General features: G+C 38.5%; 1 protein-coding gene across 2 annotated transcripts in view; it reads left to right on the top strand.

Moving 5' to 3' along the window:
* The window catches only part of LOC124159586 (serine/threonine-protein kinase Aurora-2-like), a 62,743-nt gene that overhangs the window by 13,122 nt on the left and 33,023 nt on the right, over positions 1 to 16,598 (top strand). For both annotated transcript variants that reach the window (XM_046535497.1, XM_046535496.1), the window contains exons 4-5: positions 289 to 480; positions 8,810 to 8,944. In XM_046535497.1, coding sequence (XP_046391453.1) covers positions 289 to 480; positions 8,810 to 8,944 — 327 coding nt within the window. The remainder of the gene's footprint in view (positions 1 to 288; positions 481 to 8,809; positions 8,945 to 16,598) is intronic.

Genomic DNA, 16,598 nt, shown 5'->3' with positions numbered 1-16,598 from the left:
AACTGTTCGCAACAGGTATATATATTGGCTATTATTTGCTCCACCTCCGGTAAAGCGACAATTCGCTATAACGAGTGTTTATTGGTGCACCGTGGGGTGTCGTTTTATCGAGGTTGCACTGTAGTTGTCATTTTTTGCATAAAATTGTCTTTTTTAGACAACCATTTAGTCCTATTGGGAGATTAGTATTAATTTCTTGGTGCTTTAAAATCACTTTCAATTGCTGGAGGTTTTGTGCTGTTGCTTGCCTTGTCTTTTTTAATTGGTTTCCCTGTCTTCTGCTTGCAGGAAAAGATGGTGCTTGTCAGATTTTGAAATAGGGCGTCCGTTGGGGAAAGGGAAATTTGGGCATGTGTACCTTGCTAGGGAGAGGAAGTCCAAGTACATAGTGGCCTTGAAGGTTCTCTTCAAAGCGCAGATACTGGCAGCCAATGTGGAACATCAGCTGAGACGAGAGATTGAAATCCAAAGTCATTTGAGGTAAATTCTCTCTTCCTGTTGTTGCTGATTGTCACCTCTGCTTTTGAGTGAGGTGTTTGCTTTAATGGTGGTTTTCACAGACATCAACTTATACGCAAAGGAAACCAACTTTAAATTATGTAGCAGGTTGGCAATATCATTTTTCCACATCTACGGCTTGCCCCACAGTTCTCTCACTACAGGCACTTACCCCTCTGCTCCCCCCAGTTTTATCATTCCAGGATCACCAAGTTACCACTGGATTGTGAGCACTAGTTATAAGAAAATAATCTGTGCATTATTTATGACATATATGCACACTGGAAATGAGAATTTTTTTTATCTTAAATTTTGCAGATTTCATGATAAAGTAGAGACTCTTTGTTACAAACAATGTTATATATGTTAAGAAGTTTTATTTAGTATGACGTCTTGGTCCCAACAGAAGGGTAATGATAACATATGGTAAAAAAATATAAAAAAATGTTGTGGTTAAGCAATTACAACCTTCAAATCTGGTCCGAGTGGTGAGTGGAACAACCTCATTACACAGTTTGATGCAACTTTCAATGACTTACATGTGAGTACAGGGTCATGGAGCTGGAGAGAAGGATAAATATAGACAGTGGGAGAAGTGAGAAAGGTCATTCCCATTTGAGAATAACTATCTGGTTACTTGAGAGCAATAAGATATCTTGCAGAGCATCACATGTACTCCCCCCCCTTCTCATTAGCAGAATTTCAGTGGACTACCTGCTTCCATGCTTCCCTTCAGGAGGCTGGTTGATAGCATGAGTCACCAAGTGGGCCCTTGGGCATTAATAATAACTTATTTTGTTTTGTTTAGAGATGGGTCGAATAGCAGATTTCTCGAGCTCTAATATTGAATTCGAATATTAAATTATTGCTGGGATATTTGAATACCTCGAATACTAGAATTGTGCAAAGCATATTAAAAGTATGTTTCTTCTTCTATTTCCCTTGATGAATGTATAAATAAAAAGGTATATAGTGGAACCTTGATCTATCGTTTTTCAAGTGGACCGGGGGGGGAGATGTCTCACAAAAACAAAAGAAAGTACATAAATTTGCATGGATCCCTCCCGCATGGGACCTACGGGACAAACCTATGTCACTCTCTTCGTACAATTTACAGAAATTAAAATTATTCCCCTTCTTTGGAAATAATTGCGGGTGGGGGGTTCCGGATACGACCTGACGGGTAACGTTCGGACGCTTATGCACTCTTCCACAACGCATTCACGGAAAGAAAAATGACCGGGGCGAAAGGAATGGCGAGGGATATTTTTTTTAAGATGACCCGTGAAGGATTTAAAACAAAAACACTCAACAATTTCAGCCAAACAAAATATAATTCAAACAATAAAACTGGATGTAACAAAACAAAAGAGAAACCCTCTTATAAACTAGTGATGTATGAGTTGGTGAAAACAATTTATGACACATCAATGATAAAAAACACAACAATATAACTTGATTTTCAAGATGAAATAATTGAAATAGCAAATGATAATAACAAAATATAGTTAAGTTGTGAACACATAAATAATGATACACTTTTTTAATTATTTCTTGATAGGGGAGGTAAATGAAAGTCTATCCCAATGAGTGTTATTTTTACTTTGGTGATTAATTTCACTTTCACTGAGTAACTGATGCGTTTCGTGACTGTCTGTCTTGAAACTGGGCAGAAGACACGAGGGGGCTTCCGGGGGGGATAGTTGCGATCTTACTTGACCATTGTCCGTGGTTAGACCAGGTTGGATCCAGCAAACTCTCGTTCCCTTTACTGCAAACTCCTAGTCTTTCTCCCTTGTAGGAGGGAGCTGCATCCGGAACGGAGGGAATGCACCCTCTTCAGCTGGTCCTTGCTCCTTCGGACAGGGGGGGGTCTCTTATTTCAGACCGTGTTCTATTGGAACCAATCAGTTGCGTGATTTGGTAGGCCCCTCGTCTTCTCTGCCGTGTCGCACCCAAATTCAGGCATGGGCTCCGCCCGACACTCACTTCAAAATTGTTCTTTTCTTCCGTGCGCACAACCTTTTTATAATCCCCATCTTGGGGTGGGGTAACGCACAAGAAAGGGAGGAGGAACACATTATTCACGGGAAAAACCCGAGTTCCCGTCATCCCAAACACACTCGCACAACACTCATAATCTTACATAACCGACATTCATCCCTACTTACGCATTCACACTTTCCTCCACGGGCCGTGGGGGGAAGTTTAGCGGAACGGAGCGGGTAGGGAAATGAATGCGCTGATTTGAATGGCACCTCGTAAATCGTATCTGAACCATTACAGTATGTATGGCCAAAACAGTGCGGAAGTGCCAGTAATGTAAAGAATCTGCAATTTAGATAAACCTTTTTGGAAGTCTGTACAAAAAAGTATTCCATTTCTTTTTGTGTTTTTACAAAGTTTTTGTGTTTTATTTTTTTAACAATTTTTTATTTAAATAGCCTTAATTTAAAAAATATCTCAGGATTCAATAATTTCAAAAAGTCTTTGTTTTCTTTTTATTTTTATGATAACTGAATTTATATAAGCGTCTGCAACTTGCAATTTTTGGTTTGTATGTTTTTTGTATGGTTTTTGATTTTGTTTCATGTTATTGGAAATCTGTATAAAGGTGGTTGTTTGAGTTGGTTGGTTTAGTGTTTGATGATTTCTTCTTTTTTTTTATGTTAACCTTCTCAGTCTGAGTGTTTATTATTATGTATTTATTTAGGCTCCAAAGGAAAGGATTCCTAGAGCCAATAAAGTTTATTTATTTATTTATTATTTATTTAATTGATTTTATTTTTTCAAATTTTCGTCTTTAAAAGCAAATTTCTACTTTCGAATTCGAATGCCTTTACTAAGTTTGCTAATTTCCCTTTTCCTTCCCTAGTCTTAAGATTTATAGCGTTAGATTTCCAATTTAAAGATGGGAGATAAATATCCCTCCCCAAATAATTATTATAGTTTTTCTGTATTTCAATGTATATGTGGATATTACATATTTTTCAAATTGGTATCTAATACTTTGCGGCATATACTGTGAAGTCCGCTGCGAACATTTTACATGACAGCTTATCTCAAGGTAAGAAAAGAGACATTTGGAAGTGAGTAGAATAATTCCGATCGAGCTAGCGCAATTTCTCGGAAAAGTTATTACCAATTGAAATATAACACAATGGAAATTCGAAAGAACGCAGTGACCATGCAACCGTCGACATCGACCCAAGTCACGTATTGGCCTCCACTCAACTTGGCAACTCACCTGATAGTATTCCCATTGTTTCCAAGTCCCATATTCACCCCAACCCCACTTGCCAACCACAGCTTCTCTCTGTCATTATTATCTTACTCCTCATTAGTATATAAGCATCTACATCAGAAACGAGCATCATTACACGATTGATAAATATGAGTGTTGCACTATAGAGAGAACCCGAATCTCGCCCGGAGTACACCAATCTCCTGGTGGAGAAGCAGCAACTTCCGAGCACATACATTGTCTACATCCCTCATCTAAGCACAGATTTTGTGCTTTCGGTGATATTTAATTCAGTTTACTTCTGAGTATTCTGGCACCAGAAAAAGACGTTTGAGGTGATTACGGATTTACCGATCCTAGCACGTGACGTCACAGCATCATCTACCTCAAATATCTTCCACATTTGAATAGATAAATTTTTGCTTTAAACGGCATAGCTGTAAGCATTTTATTATCCTTTGAATACAACCATCAAATATCCATATACTCATTCATGGTCCATAGTAAGGGTACAAGGGTATCTTATTTGCAGAGTAAGCGTTTTGTCAGTTATTAAAAAAATGTTCCTCCTTCGTTGTAATATACTAATCATTGATTATTATTTATGAATTCAACCCGTATGTCTCTAAAAGTGAACGCCGAAGCTGGCACATGACGTCACAGCATCATCTAACTTAAATACCTTCCACACTTCAATAGATAAATTTATGCTTTAAACGGCATGGTTGTTAGCATTTTATTACCTCTCGGATGAAAGAATTAAATTTTCTCAGACCCTCGCGAGTCCATTGCCAGGGTGCAATGGTATTTGACGATATGTTGTTTTGACGTCTATTACAGAAAATGTTCATCCTTAAAGCTAATAAACGAAACCATACATTGTGTTACACTTATGTTCTCTAACATTAATACTATATTCTAATATTCCAAATTACTGTTGAATTTTTATTGATTTTAAAAATCGAAAGATCGTCTCCATCCTTCTAATGCAATTTCTAACATAATTCATGGTCATTGATCTGATTAAATAAATAAAAAAAAGATATAATACATTTTTTATTCTATTTGTAATGTTTTGTATTAATTTACATGCATAAAACTTTTCATCCCCAATTAAATTGTAATAACATACTACCCCTTCAGTCATCATGAACATCCGAAGATAGTCAATTTTTTCTCTCTCCCCCATCATAAGTAATTGGGGTCAACAACCCCTCCCCGTATTGGGTACTAATCCTCTCCATCCCATACTTCACCCCCTCCTTCAACTCATACTTCTTGAGGAAGGTGAACTCCTCCAGTACATCTTGGAATCTTCTCCTTAGTAATCGCTGCCAGAATAAATGGATAGAGAAAATATCAGGTATTGATAAATTAGATACATTATCATATACAGTAGAACCTCACTTATGAAACTTTCAGCGGAAAACCAAAAAAAGTCTCATAAGTGAGGAAGTTTCATATGTGAGGTTTTTTGGTATTTAGCATGAAATCCTTTCCTATAGGGGCTGGTTTGTCTCCAGGATGCAATTACTCATTTGGAGGCAAGAAATTGAAGCCTAATGATCTTATTTTCTCAAAAGTAACACCCGAGATGATGTGTTACTTTAAGAGAAATATAATTTTACATTCCTGAACAACTTTACCGACGGTTGAACAACTAGCATTTCTGGTACTAAGCTGCAAGGCTATCACACTGGAGAGATTTCGGAATGATGACACTAAATGTTCACAGAGAAGCCAATTTTTTAAAAAAGTTGACTCATAAAAAGCGGTTTTCAGGAAATTCATTTTACCACCTATAAGCAAACCCCAGATTGGAGATTGAAGAAATGAAATACCTGAGGAAAGTCATCCAAATTAACCCCGTAATTATACCATTTTTCTGAACTGACGGCGGCTGACCTTGAGCGTGCTCGAAACCCACCCACTCTTTTAGCCAATCACAGAAGAGCGACAGGAGAAAGTGTGGAAGAGCCCGCAGTCTCTCTCCGAACTCCGAGCAGTGCACATCGCTCTCCAGCTAGCAGTGTTGCCAAGCCGAATCTTTGGAGATCGCACAGCACTCGTTCTGCCGCCCCCAAAAGTACCGTTATTCCCAAGGATGGCAACGCCGGTCGGCCGGATGGAGGGGAGTGGAGGGGAAAAGGGAAGGGGATGGAGGGGTGGAAGGGGCAGCGCTTCTCATTGGCTAGTTTCTATTTTCCACCCAGCCGCCGTCAGTTCGGAAAAATGGTATAGGGAGCAAAATTTCACTAATGCATCACGAAGGCTTCACACCCTATGGACCCGGGTTAATGGCAGAGGCAGAAAGTTTTCAGAGATGGCTCTATCCCTGCTTGAGAGTAGTGTGGACGGAACTTCCAGTGCAACACACTGTCCGGCAGATGGGACATTAAGCCCTGGTTAAGCCTATCGTTACAACCTGGCTAATTCCAACACAGGGTTTTCTTTACTCCCTCTCTTACCTCATGGCGCAAATGACCTCAGCTGTCAGTTTTCTCCCTCTAAATACCATGCCATAGATAATATGGAGCACCTGGCAGTGGCGTAATTATGGTTGGGGGATGAGGGGATGGATCCCACTCCAAAGCCTCAGAGAAATTTAAAAAAAATTTAAACACAAGTCTAGCTTTGATAAACAGCAACTGCATCTACTTAAAGTTATTTTATGTGCCAAAATGATGTAGAACATATTTACAGGCATGCCATTTTTTTAAATTTTACGGGAATCCCCATTGCCTCCGAGGGGTGGGGGGTGAAGCCGCCCCCCAGGTACTACCGTCACCCCCAAAGCATATTGCTAGTTACGCCACTGGTACCCCGGATATTCCGTGACTAAGTTCACTTTTCCGGTGCTTAGAAAACTTTTAAGTGAGCATTTGAAATAATCGCGCAACTGCTGTCAGTGATGAATGGACAAAAATAGATTAACAGCCCGGAAAAATCTCCCCTCTCAATAATGTTTACGCACTAAAAAAGAATTTTCCCATGAAATTTTAGTAATAATAGATTGAATCTACCGGGTATAGCTTCTCTGCCGGCATTCTTCCGCGAATTCAGCACCGGGAACTTCGACTCACAAGCCGTGTGACTCATCTTCACGTAATATTTTGCTTCCCCATATCTGAAAACAACACCAGACTGTTTTTGTACTTTGATATAATGCTTATTTATATAATATAATATAGTCATTCCTGAGTCGAAAGGAACTGCCTTATCTCTCGCGTTTTGAATTTGACTTTAATGATTACGTTACTACTGACGATGCGAGTTATTCTCCGAGGGCTTTCGTACTAACTCTCGTTCAGTTACAAAATAAACGCTTGCCACCAGGCAGTCAAGGTCAAACTATATTTCATTTAAACCCACAGATACAAGTTGGGTCAGTTTTGATCTGCGCGCCGCGTAAGCAACTTTCCTCCGGCTCAATTCGTCCCGCGGATGAGGGATTAGCCCGCGGAATGAGTCCACGCATGCTGTTTTCGCCATCGTGTTGAATCACCAACGGCTTACATCCATACTACAAAGTCGATAATCTTTTTTGGATGACCTTGGAAGCCAAAATTTTGATACGCGAGGATTTTTTAACGGCTCATTTAGGTGTTATTTCTCTGGGCGACGGGAAGCATAACCTTGGAAAATTCTACACAATCTTCCGTTAGAGATAGATATTCCGGATTAACGATCATCTACTGCAGTTAAAATTAATATCTAATAAACAGCATCGCTCATAATTAAAACTTATTATTCTTCATTGACATATCTATGTAATGAGCGCATACTACCCCCGCTCCTGTGACTAAAATCGGCGCGCCTACCGCAATCTTCTCGTAGATCAGTTCTCTGACAAGTCGTATAAGTGAGGTATTTTATCACATTGGACTGGAAAAATACGTTTCATAACCGAGGTCGTCGTATAGGTGAAGAGTTTCATAACTGAGGTTGGAAATACATGGGTTCATATGGGGTTATTCACCGGACCAAAAAAAATCGACGTATAAGTGAGGTCATCGTATAACCGAGGTTCTACTGTATTTCATAACGAAAAAGAAAATAAACCCTTTCAAATGAGTTGGAGGAGCTTGCAGTGGTGGTGATGGTATGAGGTGGTGGTCATGTAAGAGGGTCTTGGTAGTGGGGGGTGATTTCCAACCTTCCAAAACAGAAGGAAGAGAATAAATTAACATTATAATGAGCAATGAGATTTAATAACTCCGATTCTTTCTTCCATTATCTGTATTATTTTTGTTGAAGAAGCAGATCTCATTAATTATTTCATTGATTATTATAGCAATAAATTATAGTGATCTTCCTCTTAACCCGTAAAATTCCGTATATTTCACTCATAATCAACGTGAAATTGAATCTCAATGTTTACAACACTCGTAAGTAACATGTTATTCCACCCATTTCCGCGAAAAATCACATGGAAACGGTAAAACACATTTATTTTTTTATTTTAGGTATTCTAGTTGACATTTTTCTATTTCCTTTTCTTTTCATAGTTCTGCAACTTTTCCCAAGGTGTCACTCAGATGGTGCTCAGTTACTCATAAAAATTCATTTTTGTATTGTGAAGGTAGTTAGATCGAGATACGGCTTTACTTTAAATTTTACAAAAATGATCTTAATATTAAGAAAAAGATTTTATTTTTTGAGCATAATTAAAATATTAGCCTCTTACTTTACTCATTTTTGAGGCATGATATGAGCAAATAATAATATTGTCTCTTAAAATATGAGCAAATTGTTGTCCAATCCAAAGTGACAAAATGAATTGATAATTTTAGTTCTTCCATAAGCATATCTTTAAAGAAATGTAGATGTGCACGTGGCATGTTTTTTTTTTTTTAATTTCTATTAAAGGGAATTCTACCACTTTTCAAGTAGTAATAAAAAACTGGAACCAGTCAAGGATTTTATCGGAAACAAACAGAAACCATAAATTTCAGGTTGGTTCTGTTGCATTGAGAAGAAATGAGTAGATTCTAAGCAACAGAACAAATATCTATGAGAGAACCACTGTTGTAGTGAGAGTGTTAATCATTATTCTCTTTTTTCTAGGCACCCCAATATCATACGAATGTTCAGCTACTTTCATGATGAGAAGAGGGTCTACATCATCCTGGAATTCGCTCCAAAGGGTGAACTTTTCAAGCAACTTAAGCAGGAGCCTAACAATAGATTTGATGAAGAAAGGTGAATCCTCATATCATGGTCTTGCAAGGTTTTTTTGTGTGGTGTTGCTATCTAAAGTTTTCTCGGTGAAAAATGCCTCTCGGTGATTTATCCCTGCTTAGTCTTCTATTATGTCCAGTAAAATTAGTTGCATGGTTTTGTATGAATTTTTTTTACTTGTTAATGGATAATTTTATTCTAACACATAAAATGTATTTCTATGCATACATTATGTCATCGTTCTGAAATAGTTATTTAAGTGTTCTATCAGTTAAGGTAGGTTTACCTGGATTATATTTTGTATACTTTAATCATCTGGTTCCTTTCCCAAATTGTGCTTCTCATTTCAATTCACTATGTTTAAGATTTCTAATGTATCTAAAAGTGCCTTTAACCTTTCATTGGTTGGCTTATCTGTGCCCAACTTTCTGCTGATTTCACTGATTTCTAAATCAATCCTCGCACTTGTACTCTTGCCGCTATTCATCATTTACATCCCTCAAAATTTCACTTGTGTCAATGTTAATAGGTAATATTTTAATACAGCCTTGTCTCAACGTTCCCAATTCGGTTGCCCACCCTGATTTTCTGTCGACAAACCGCATTAGTGGAATCTGAATCATATAAGATTATGAATGAGTCACTTATCCCCCAATCTGCACCTTCACTCTAGGTTACTAAACCTGAAAATCTCACCGATTTTTGGTCTATTTCAATTCTGTGCACCTTATAAAAAAACACTGGAGAGAATTCTTCACACTCAAGTTGCTAAATGCCTCTAATTGCATAGCAATTGTGATCGTTATCATTTGTGCTTCGGCAACCATTCTGCCTTGCTGGAGGGCACAGACTTTTTTTATCAAGCTATCAACTACAAATTGATCACATTTAATGCTTTATTTGACGTTAGCCAGGCCTTTAAAAGAATGAATCATTTTTTCCCCTCGCACAAACTGAAATTCCTGAATTTCTCTAGCTCTGCCTTGCACTGGGTTCATTTCTTCTTGTCAGGCATAACTCTTGCAGTTCTGCGCTAGGGTAATGAGCTATCTTCTTGGGTCCTGATTTCATGTGGTGTCCCTCAAGGCTCTGTTCAATGACCCCTCCTTTTTGGACTGTTATGTCTCAATTTAGCTCATAGCATTTATAACTGTGAATACATGTTGTTACACCTCCAGTTACTCCATTTTAAAACATGCAATTATGTTTGGTAATAAAAACGTCAATATGGCATACGACTTCCAAATTCCCATTGCCTTCCAAATGTTTTTGCTTCACAGTTGTGCAGTCAAATAAAACTGTCTGGTTATTGGACTCACCCTCTCCTGGAATCTATCCCTCCCTCAATTTGTGCAAGTATCACGTTGACTTGAAATAGTTACCTCTCCATTTCTGAAGGAAATACGAACTTCATGAGATCATTTTTTTGTTCCACATTCCTAAACTGGACTTCGACGTTCCTGTGTGAACCCAATCTAATCTTAATCCCTTTAGCCTATTTCAACTCCTTCCAAATTGTTTACTGCTTGAAAATTGTGGAATTCCCTGCCGGTCGAAGTAACATCTTCACCAACCTTACAATTATGTAAAGAAAAAAAAATTATTATTAGTTAAAGACCAGCATTTAATTTTAACATGTTACTCTTTGTTTTTGTTGATATGTACTCAGTTTGCTATGGTGTCTGTTATAATTTCTTTATAATTACCAAATTCATTTGTATTTTTTTGTTCTACTGATATTGAATACAGGCGGTCCTCGACTTTCGTACACTCGACTTTCGTACAATTCGCACTTTCGTACGTTCAAAATTGACACCTTTTACTCGACTTCCGTACGCTAAATTCGGACTTTCGGACGTTGGTCTGTATTTTTTTTTTAAATTCCCGCGGTGTTTACTGCGCATCCCAACATTCAATTGTTTCACATGGCAGTACATACGCACGTTTACAATGAAGGAAATTGTTGGTAGTTGACTCTAATCTAGGGGATTTATTTGGGAGAGAGACTGCCTGATATAGGCTCCTTCATCAACAGAAGAAGAAAGCCTTCATTGGAGAGATTTTTCAAAAAAGTTGACTAGACATCATCAAATAGCTTTCAATAAAACTAGCATGATCTTCTTTCGAATTATGTTTTTTCGTTTGAGTGCTGTTTAATTCAAGTACACCTTCAGCAACGATAATGCGATATTGCACGAAATATCACCCAAATTCCGTTCGTCTTTTGTCTTTTTTGAATAACATGCGAAATATACGGATATACGCGATCACGAATGTCACCTGCCGAATATCGAATTTTGGTGTGAAAATTAAAAGGTATCCAGAGTGCGGGTTCAACAATTACATTTTGTTATGATTCTTGATATGTCTTTTTATTTATAGTGGACGTTATAAGTGGAATGTCAACTTAAACGGCAAGATGAAGTTTCTCTCGATAGCCAGCGGAGTTCTTGTTTTTTTTTTAACTTTTATTTACAGTTTCTGCATATTTTCGAAAGAAATGAGATGCTTTGAGAGATTTTATTAAGATATTATTAAAAATTAGTGAATTGAATTAAAATCCGTGAAAAAAAAGGTTTTAGTATGCATATTCTGCTCTTATGGAACGTAACCCCTAATTAGCATGGAAGTCAATGGTTCGACTTTCGTACATGTTTTCGGGAACGCATCGTGTACGAAAGTCGGGGACCGCCTGTATTTTTGTTATCTCATTCTGAGCAGAGCGTAAAAATGAAGGCTCTTTTTTGCTTTAATGGGTTATATCCCAGAGCATTTACAAGTTAGTATCCATTCAAATACTATTTTATGGCTAATATCATATAGCTCCTACAATGAATTAATTAATAGCATATAGCTCCTATAGACTTTCCTCCCCATCGTTTTATGTACAGTAAACTCCTGATTATCAGAGTCAATGATGGGAACAGGCAGCACGGATAATAGGAAAAAATGGATAATCCAAACTTTCTCTTTATTGTCTTGTAGTAAGTTCAAAATTTACGTAAATCTAACAATTTATTGTCATTAATGCACATGGTCTGTTATTTTAGATTGCTTTCCAGTCTCCTTGACAGCTTTCGTCAACCAACCACGATCTTTTTAGCAGCGATAACATAATTATACTCGTATTCCCAATTGTCCATGTACTCCAGCAAATTGTCCCTGCTGGCAAGTACCTGGCTATGACTCATGTAATCTCTATTTCCTTCATCTCTTCTTCCATTTTCCCCTCTACCTTCACTTCTACTATTCCCTTCCACTCCAGTTTGATCTTGACTGATCGCGGCTTCTTGCCAGAGAGCTGCAAAATTTCGGGTTCCCTTGGGCTGTATTCAACATCATGTGGGGCCTCAACGATAAATGCGTGTTGACAGTATTAAAAATACATTCAAGGATAGTAGGTAACATTTTTCTTTATTTACTATTGCAGTTACCCATTGAAGTATACATTATACTCTAAAATTAATCTAGAATTTTTTTCTCCACTGTCCATCGTCCTCTGCAATGCTATAGCCAATGTCAAAGTAAACTTGAAACATTCCTTGTCAACAAGAAATGAAAATAATTGCGTTTCACAAAGGGAATTCTAATGGAGAAAATAAGCCCGTGTTGCTTTGCATTAAAATTAGAGATGTGCGAATAGTATCCGCGAATACCTCGAATACTAGAAAGTATTCGATATTCGAGGTCTTGAATAGTTATGCGAAAAGTACAGCCTCGAATACTTTGAATTTTGCGTCGTACACTGTCACACGCACGTCGTTGGTAGTTGACTCGGAAAAATGCACAGAACTCTAGTCTTCAAGGTCGGTAAAAGCCTTTTACCGACCTTGCTAGTCTTTTAGTGCATGCGGCACCGTTATAGGCAAGTTGACGAACTACATCAAATTTGCGGGTTCGCGGGTCAGAGCGGTGAAAAGAGTTCGACGTGGGGAACCTAAATTGATCCGGGTGAAAAAATCCGAAAATCCCCGGTTTCCCCCACCAGGAAACTCCAGTGCCGTGGGATAGTAACATCGGTGCATTTCCCACGATCTGCTATCCCCCTCCATTCAGCACTCGTCTCACCCACTCTGACGCTTTCATCTTCTCCGAAATCAAACAAAAGGTCCTCGCTCGGGCAGGGGTCGTATTACAAAGATCTTAGCTTCGAAAAAAATATCAAGTTACTGGACAACAATAAAGACATGTCTCAAGCCCCCTTTTCTAACCCACTGACCTTTTTCTGCCTACCTGCTTCGAAGTTCCCCATTTCTGGAGCTCAACTGCTGCACGAGTACCGTGGGATAGTGACATTAGCGCATTTCCCAAGATCTGCTATCCCCCTCTGAAGCTTTCCTCTTCTCCGAAATAAAAAAAAGGTCCCAGCTCGCGCAGGGATCATATTATGAAGACCTTAGCTTCGAAAAAAATATCAAGTGACACGAGAACAAAAGAAATGTGTTTCGCACTCCCCCCCCTTTTCTCACCCACTGACCTTTTTCAGCCTACCTGCTTCTAAGGGCGTAGTCCAGTACAAGCTCCCAGTGCTCCGAAGCGCTGGAAGCGAGTCTTTGCATGGTCCAGTAGAAGCTACAAAAGCTCCCGTAGCGTTCTCGTACGTCACGCATGACGTCACTATATTCGCTTCTCTCTCGCTACAAACGCTCCTGCGAAATAGGTGGGTAAGCTGGAGCGAACCGGTTTTCAGCGCGAATTTGAACGGGAAGGAAGGCGAAAGAAAATGGTGTTCATAACAGTTGTGGACCTGGCCAGCAATAATATGACCATTTGGAGTTGATGGAAGAAGTCGCTAATAGAGCCAGGATGGTAAATGCCAAAAACAAATGGTTAAAGAACTATTCGGGGGATATTACGGTGAGGCAAATGGCTGTAACTCAATGGTTTTATAATTCAGAGTCAATGTTCGCCACGGGCCAGATCGAGGAAGAAATGGAGCGGCAAGTCCAAGATATCTTATAAACTTTGTTGTTGTGATAATTAATTATTTATAATATTATTTAATTATTAGTGGTTTGAGCTTGAGCTAGCGAGAAGTGGAGATAGAAAATGACTATTCGAAATTAATAAGGCATGAGGTGAGTGAACTTTCCGGTCGAAGCATTCCATCTGTTACTTTTGTTAATATGTTACTTCTGTTAATTTTGGAAGTTATTTTGATTTGTTTGTTATTTAGATCAATTATTAGTTATTTGAACTTGATATTGCATGAAATTGAGATAGAATATGACTTCTTAGGTTAGGGTACGTGAACTTGTTGGTCAAAGTATTCCGTTTGTTGCTTTGTGGAGGCCAACCATTCTCCATGAAGATTGTATTCTCTGTTAAATGATGATATCTTCCTCTAATCTTCAACTTAAGTTTAATCAATTATTGATGTTCGGTTGTATTTTACTTGTGTAATTTTCTTAAGGTCAGGTTGACACGCATTGCATTTATGCTTAAGGCTGGTTGTTGACGAGATGGGTCAAAGTCTAGGACTGCTTTTGAGACTATCATACAATGTCATGAGTGCAATTGATAAATCGTAGAAAGGACACTCTACTTGCGGCCTTTTTACACCTGTATAAACCCGTACGAGTCTAAATGTATGAACACGAAATGTACCGTACGGTTGTTGCACGTTGAGTGGTTACACGTGTAACCACTCAACTTATGCAAATGCACGAACGGAAAATTGAACGTATTTTAGCTTGGTTCAAACATTCATACATATTCCGTTTCGGACCACAAAAATCATTAACGCAAACAGGCATTAACTTGTACGTGTATCGTTTAAACAGGCTTTTAGGTTAGTTGAATTAATTAGGCTTATTTTTGGTTTCATTGAAATTACTCTAATAAGGTATTTAATCAGTGTTATCTTCTTTTATATGTATCATGATCTGCCCTTAGTTTAAGTTTATCACCTCGGTGTTAGAGGATTTGCGAACCAGTGGGTAAAATCTTCAGGACAAGCATCGGTCTGTTGTGGTGTCCGATCATGGTATCCAATGAAGATCTAATATTAATTAGGTTTCTTGTGGTGTACCCTATGATCATATTCTTTTTGTCATTAATATTACTGACCTCTCTAACAAGCAAAGTACAAGGGTCTATAACAATCCCTAATTCAGGCGACCTAATATCCGAGCAGATGATACTTGTAAAACAAACGACTAACAAATGCTACAATCGCTCCAGCCGTGATCCAGTAGGGTAGCACTGGGAGCGATAGGAGCGAAAGTGGACCACGAATCTGTAGCGTCTGAAGCGGGAGCATTGGGAGCTTGTACTGGACTACACCCTAAGTTTCCAGTTTCTGGAGGTCAACTGCTGCGTGAATCACCTATAAGCCCAAAAGGTGTCTAACAATGACTTTCGGCAATTGATATTACACCTTTGTTGGATTGAAATATTAGTAACATGCACGTAATTTAAAAAAGAACAAGACCAAACGCGATGCATTTAAGCATTTTACGCAAGGAAATAAATGTCAAAATAGGACGGAGGCTTGGCATTCTGGCGAGACTCGATATGAGCAGCAGAGCTTCTCGGAAGTTGATGCGGTATTTTTTTTCCGGAAACATATATAAAGTTACCATTTTTAAGTGGTGCTTTAAATCTTTATTGTTACAGTCCCAGACGAAGGGATATTTTCTCAGGATATTTGGTTTCTCCCTGATAGCAATTCCAATTCATCTTCTTATCTCGTGAGAACTCCCAAAGATGGACTGAAAATAATTGAAGAAAATCCGGAGGAGAAGAGCTTGTATTTTACAAAATGCCTCAGATTGTCATCTAGCACTTGGCAGCAGGAGTGGGGGTAAGGCGATGTTAGTTGAATTAATTATATGCCCAATTGTTTCCATAAAATTAAAATATTCCATTAATCAGCTAAATTCCTGTACGAATCCTTTAAAGGAAATCAAAATTACTCCCCAAAATCTTGTGTTGCCTGCTGCATAGGCAACCAAGTCATACATTCCAGCATTCATCGTTTAGTATTCGAGGTATTCGAAATTCGAGGTATTCGAATATTCGAGCAATGATTTACTATTCGAATTCAAGAAATCTGCTATTCGACCCATCTCTAATTAAAATGCAAGTAGTGCTTTTCCGTTCGATCTAATTTCTTAAAAGGATTGCAAAGAACATCAAAGGAGGGTGAGACTTATGCATCGATAATCTGCAGCACAGATGATCCGTAGCGGGATAATGAGTAGTCTGCTGTATATGTATCACCATTGGGTTGACTGCCTAGCTGAACTTGAGGATCAACTGCTACTTCGGTAAGGACGAGAGGGCCCCAAAAAAATGTTGGAAGTTCGGCCCATAATTTTCCTCAAGACTACTTAAACAGCTGGCTTTCCCCCCTTGTGTCATTTCATGCTTCACTCATAGCATTCAAGGTTATATGCATACCTGCATTGAAGTTGAACCTATCATTACTACATTCCTTGGTACTCCTCACCCTCTACACATGACTCTCATAGTCTCCACTACACATCCATCTGTCCTCACACAATCCCTGCATATCTTTTCTCCGTTTCCCTCATAATTTTTCTAGCCTACCCACCCTCAATCATCATTCTCACGCTCCTTTTATCCCCATTCTTTGCTGCACTCTCCTTCAAGGTCTTTTCTCCTTCCTTGCATGCTTATGTTGACACAGTATAATTGAACGCTTAGTTTG

The sequence above is a fragment of the Ischnura elegans genome, chromosome 5 (genome assembly GCF_921293095.1).
Source record: "Ischnura elegans chromosome 5, ioIscEleg1.1, whole genome shotgun sequence".
In the NCBI taxonomy this organism is placed as follows: Eukaryota; Metazoa; Arthropoda; class Insecta; order Odonata; family Coenagrionidae; genus Ischnura; species Ischnura elegans.
The sequence above is the reverse complement of the archived record's forward strand: the minus strand, read 5'-3'. Positions and strand labels throughout refer to the sequence as shown.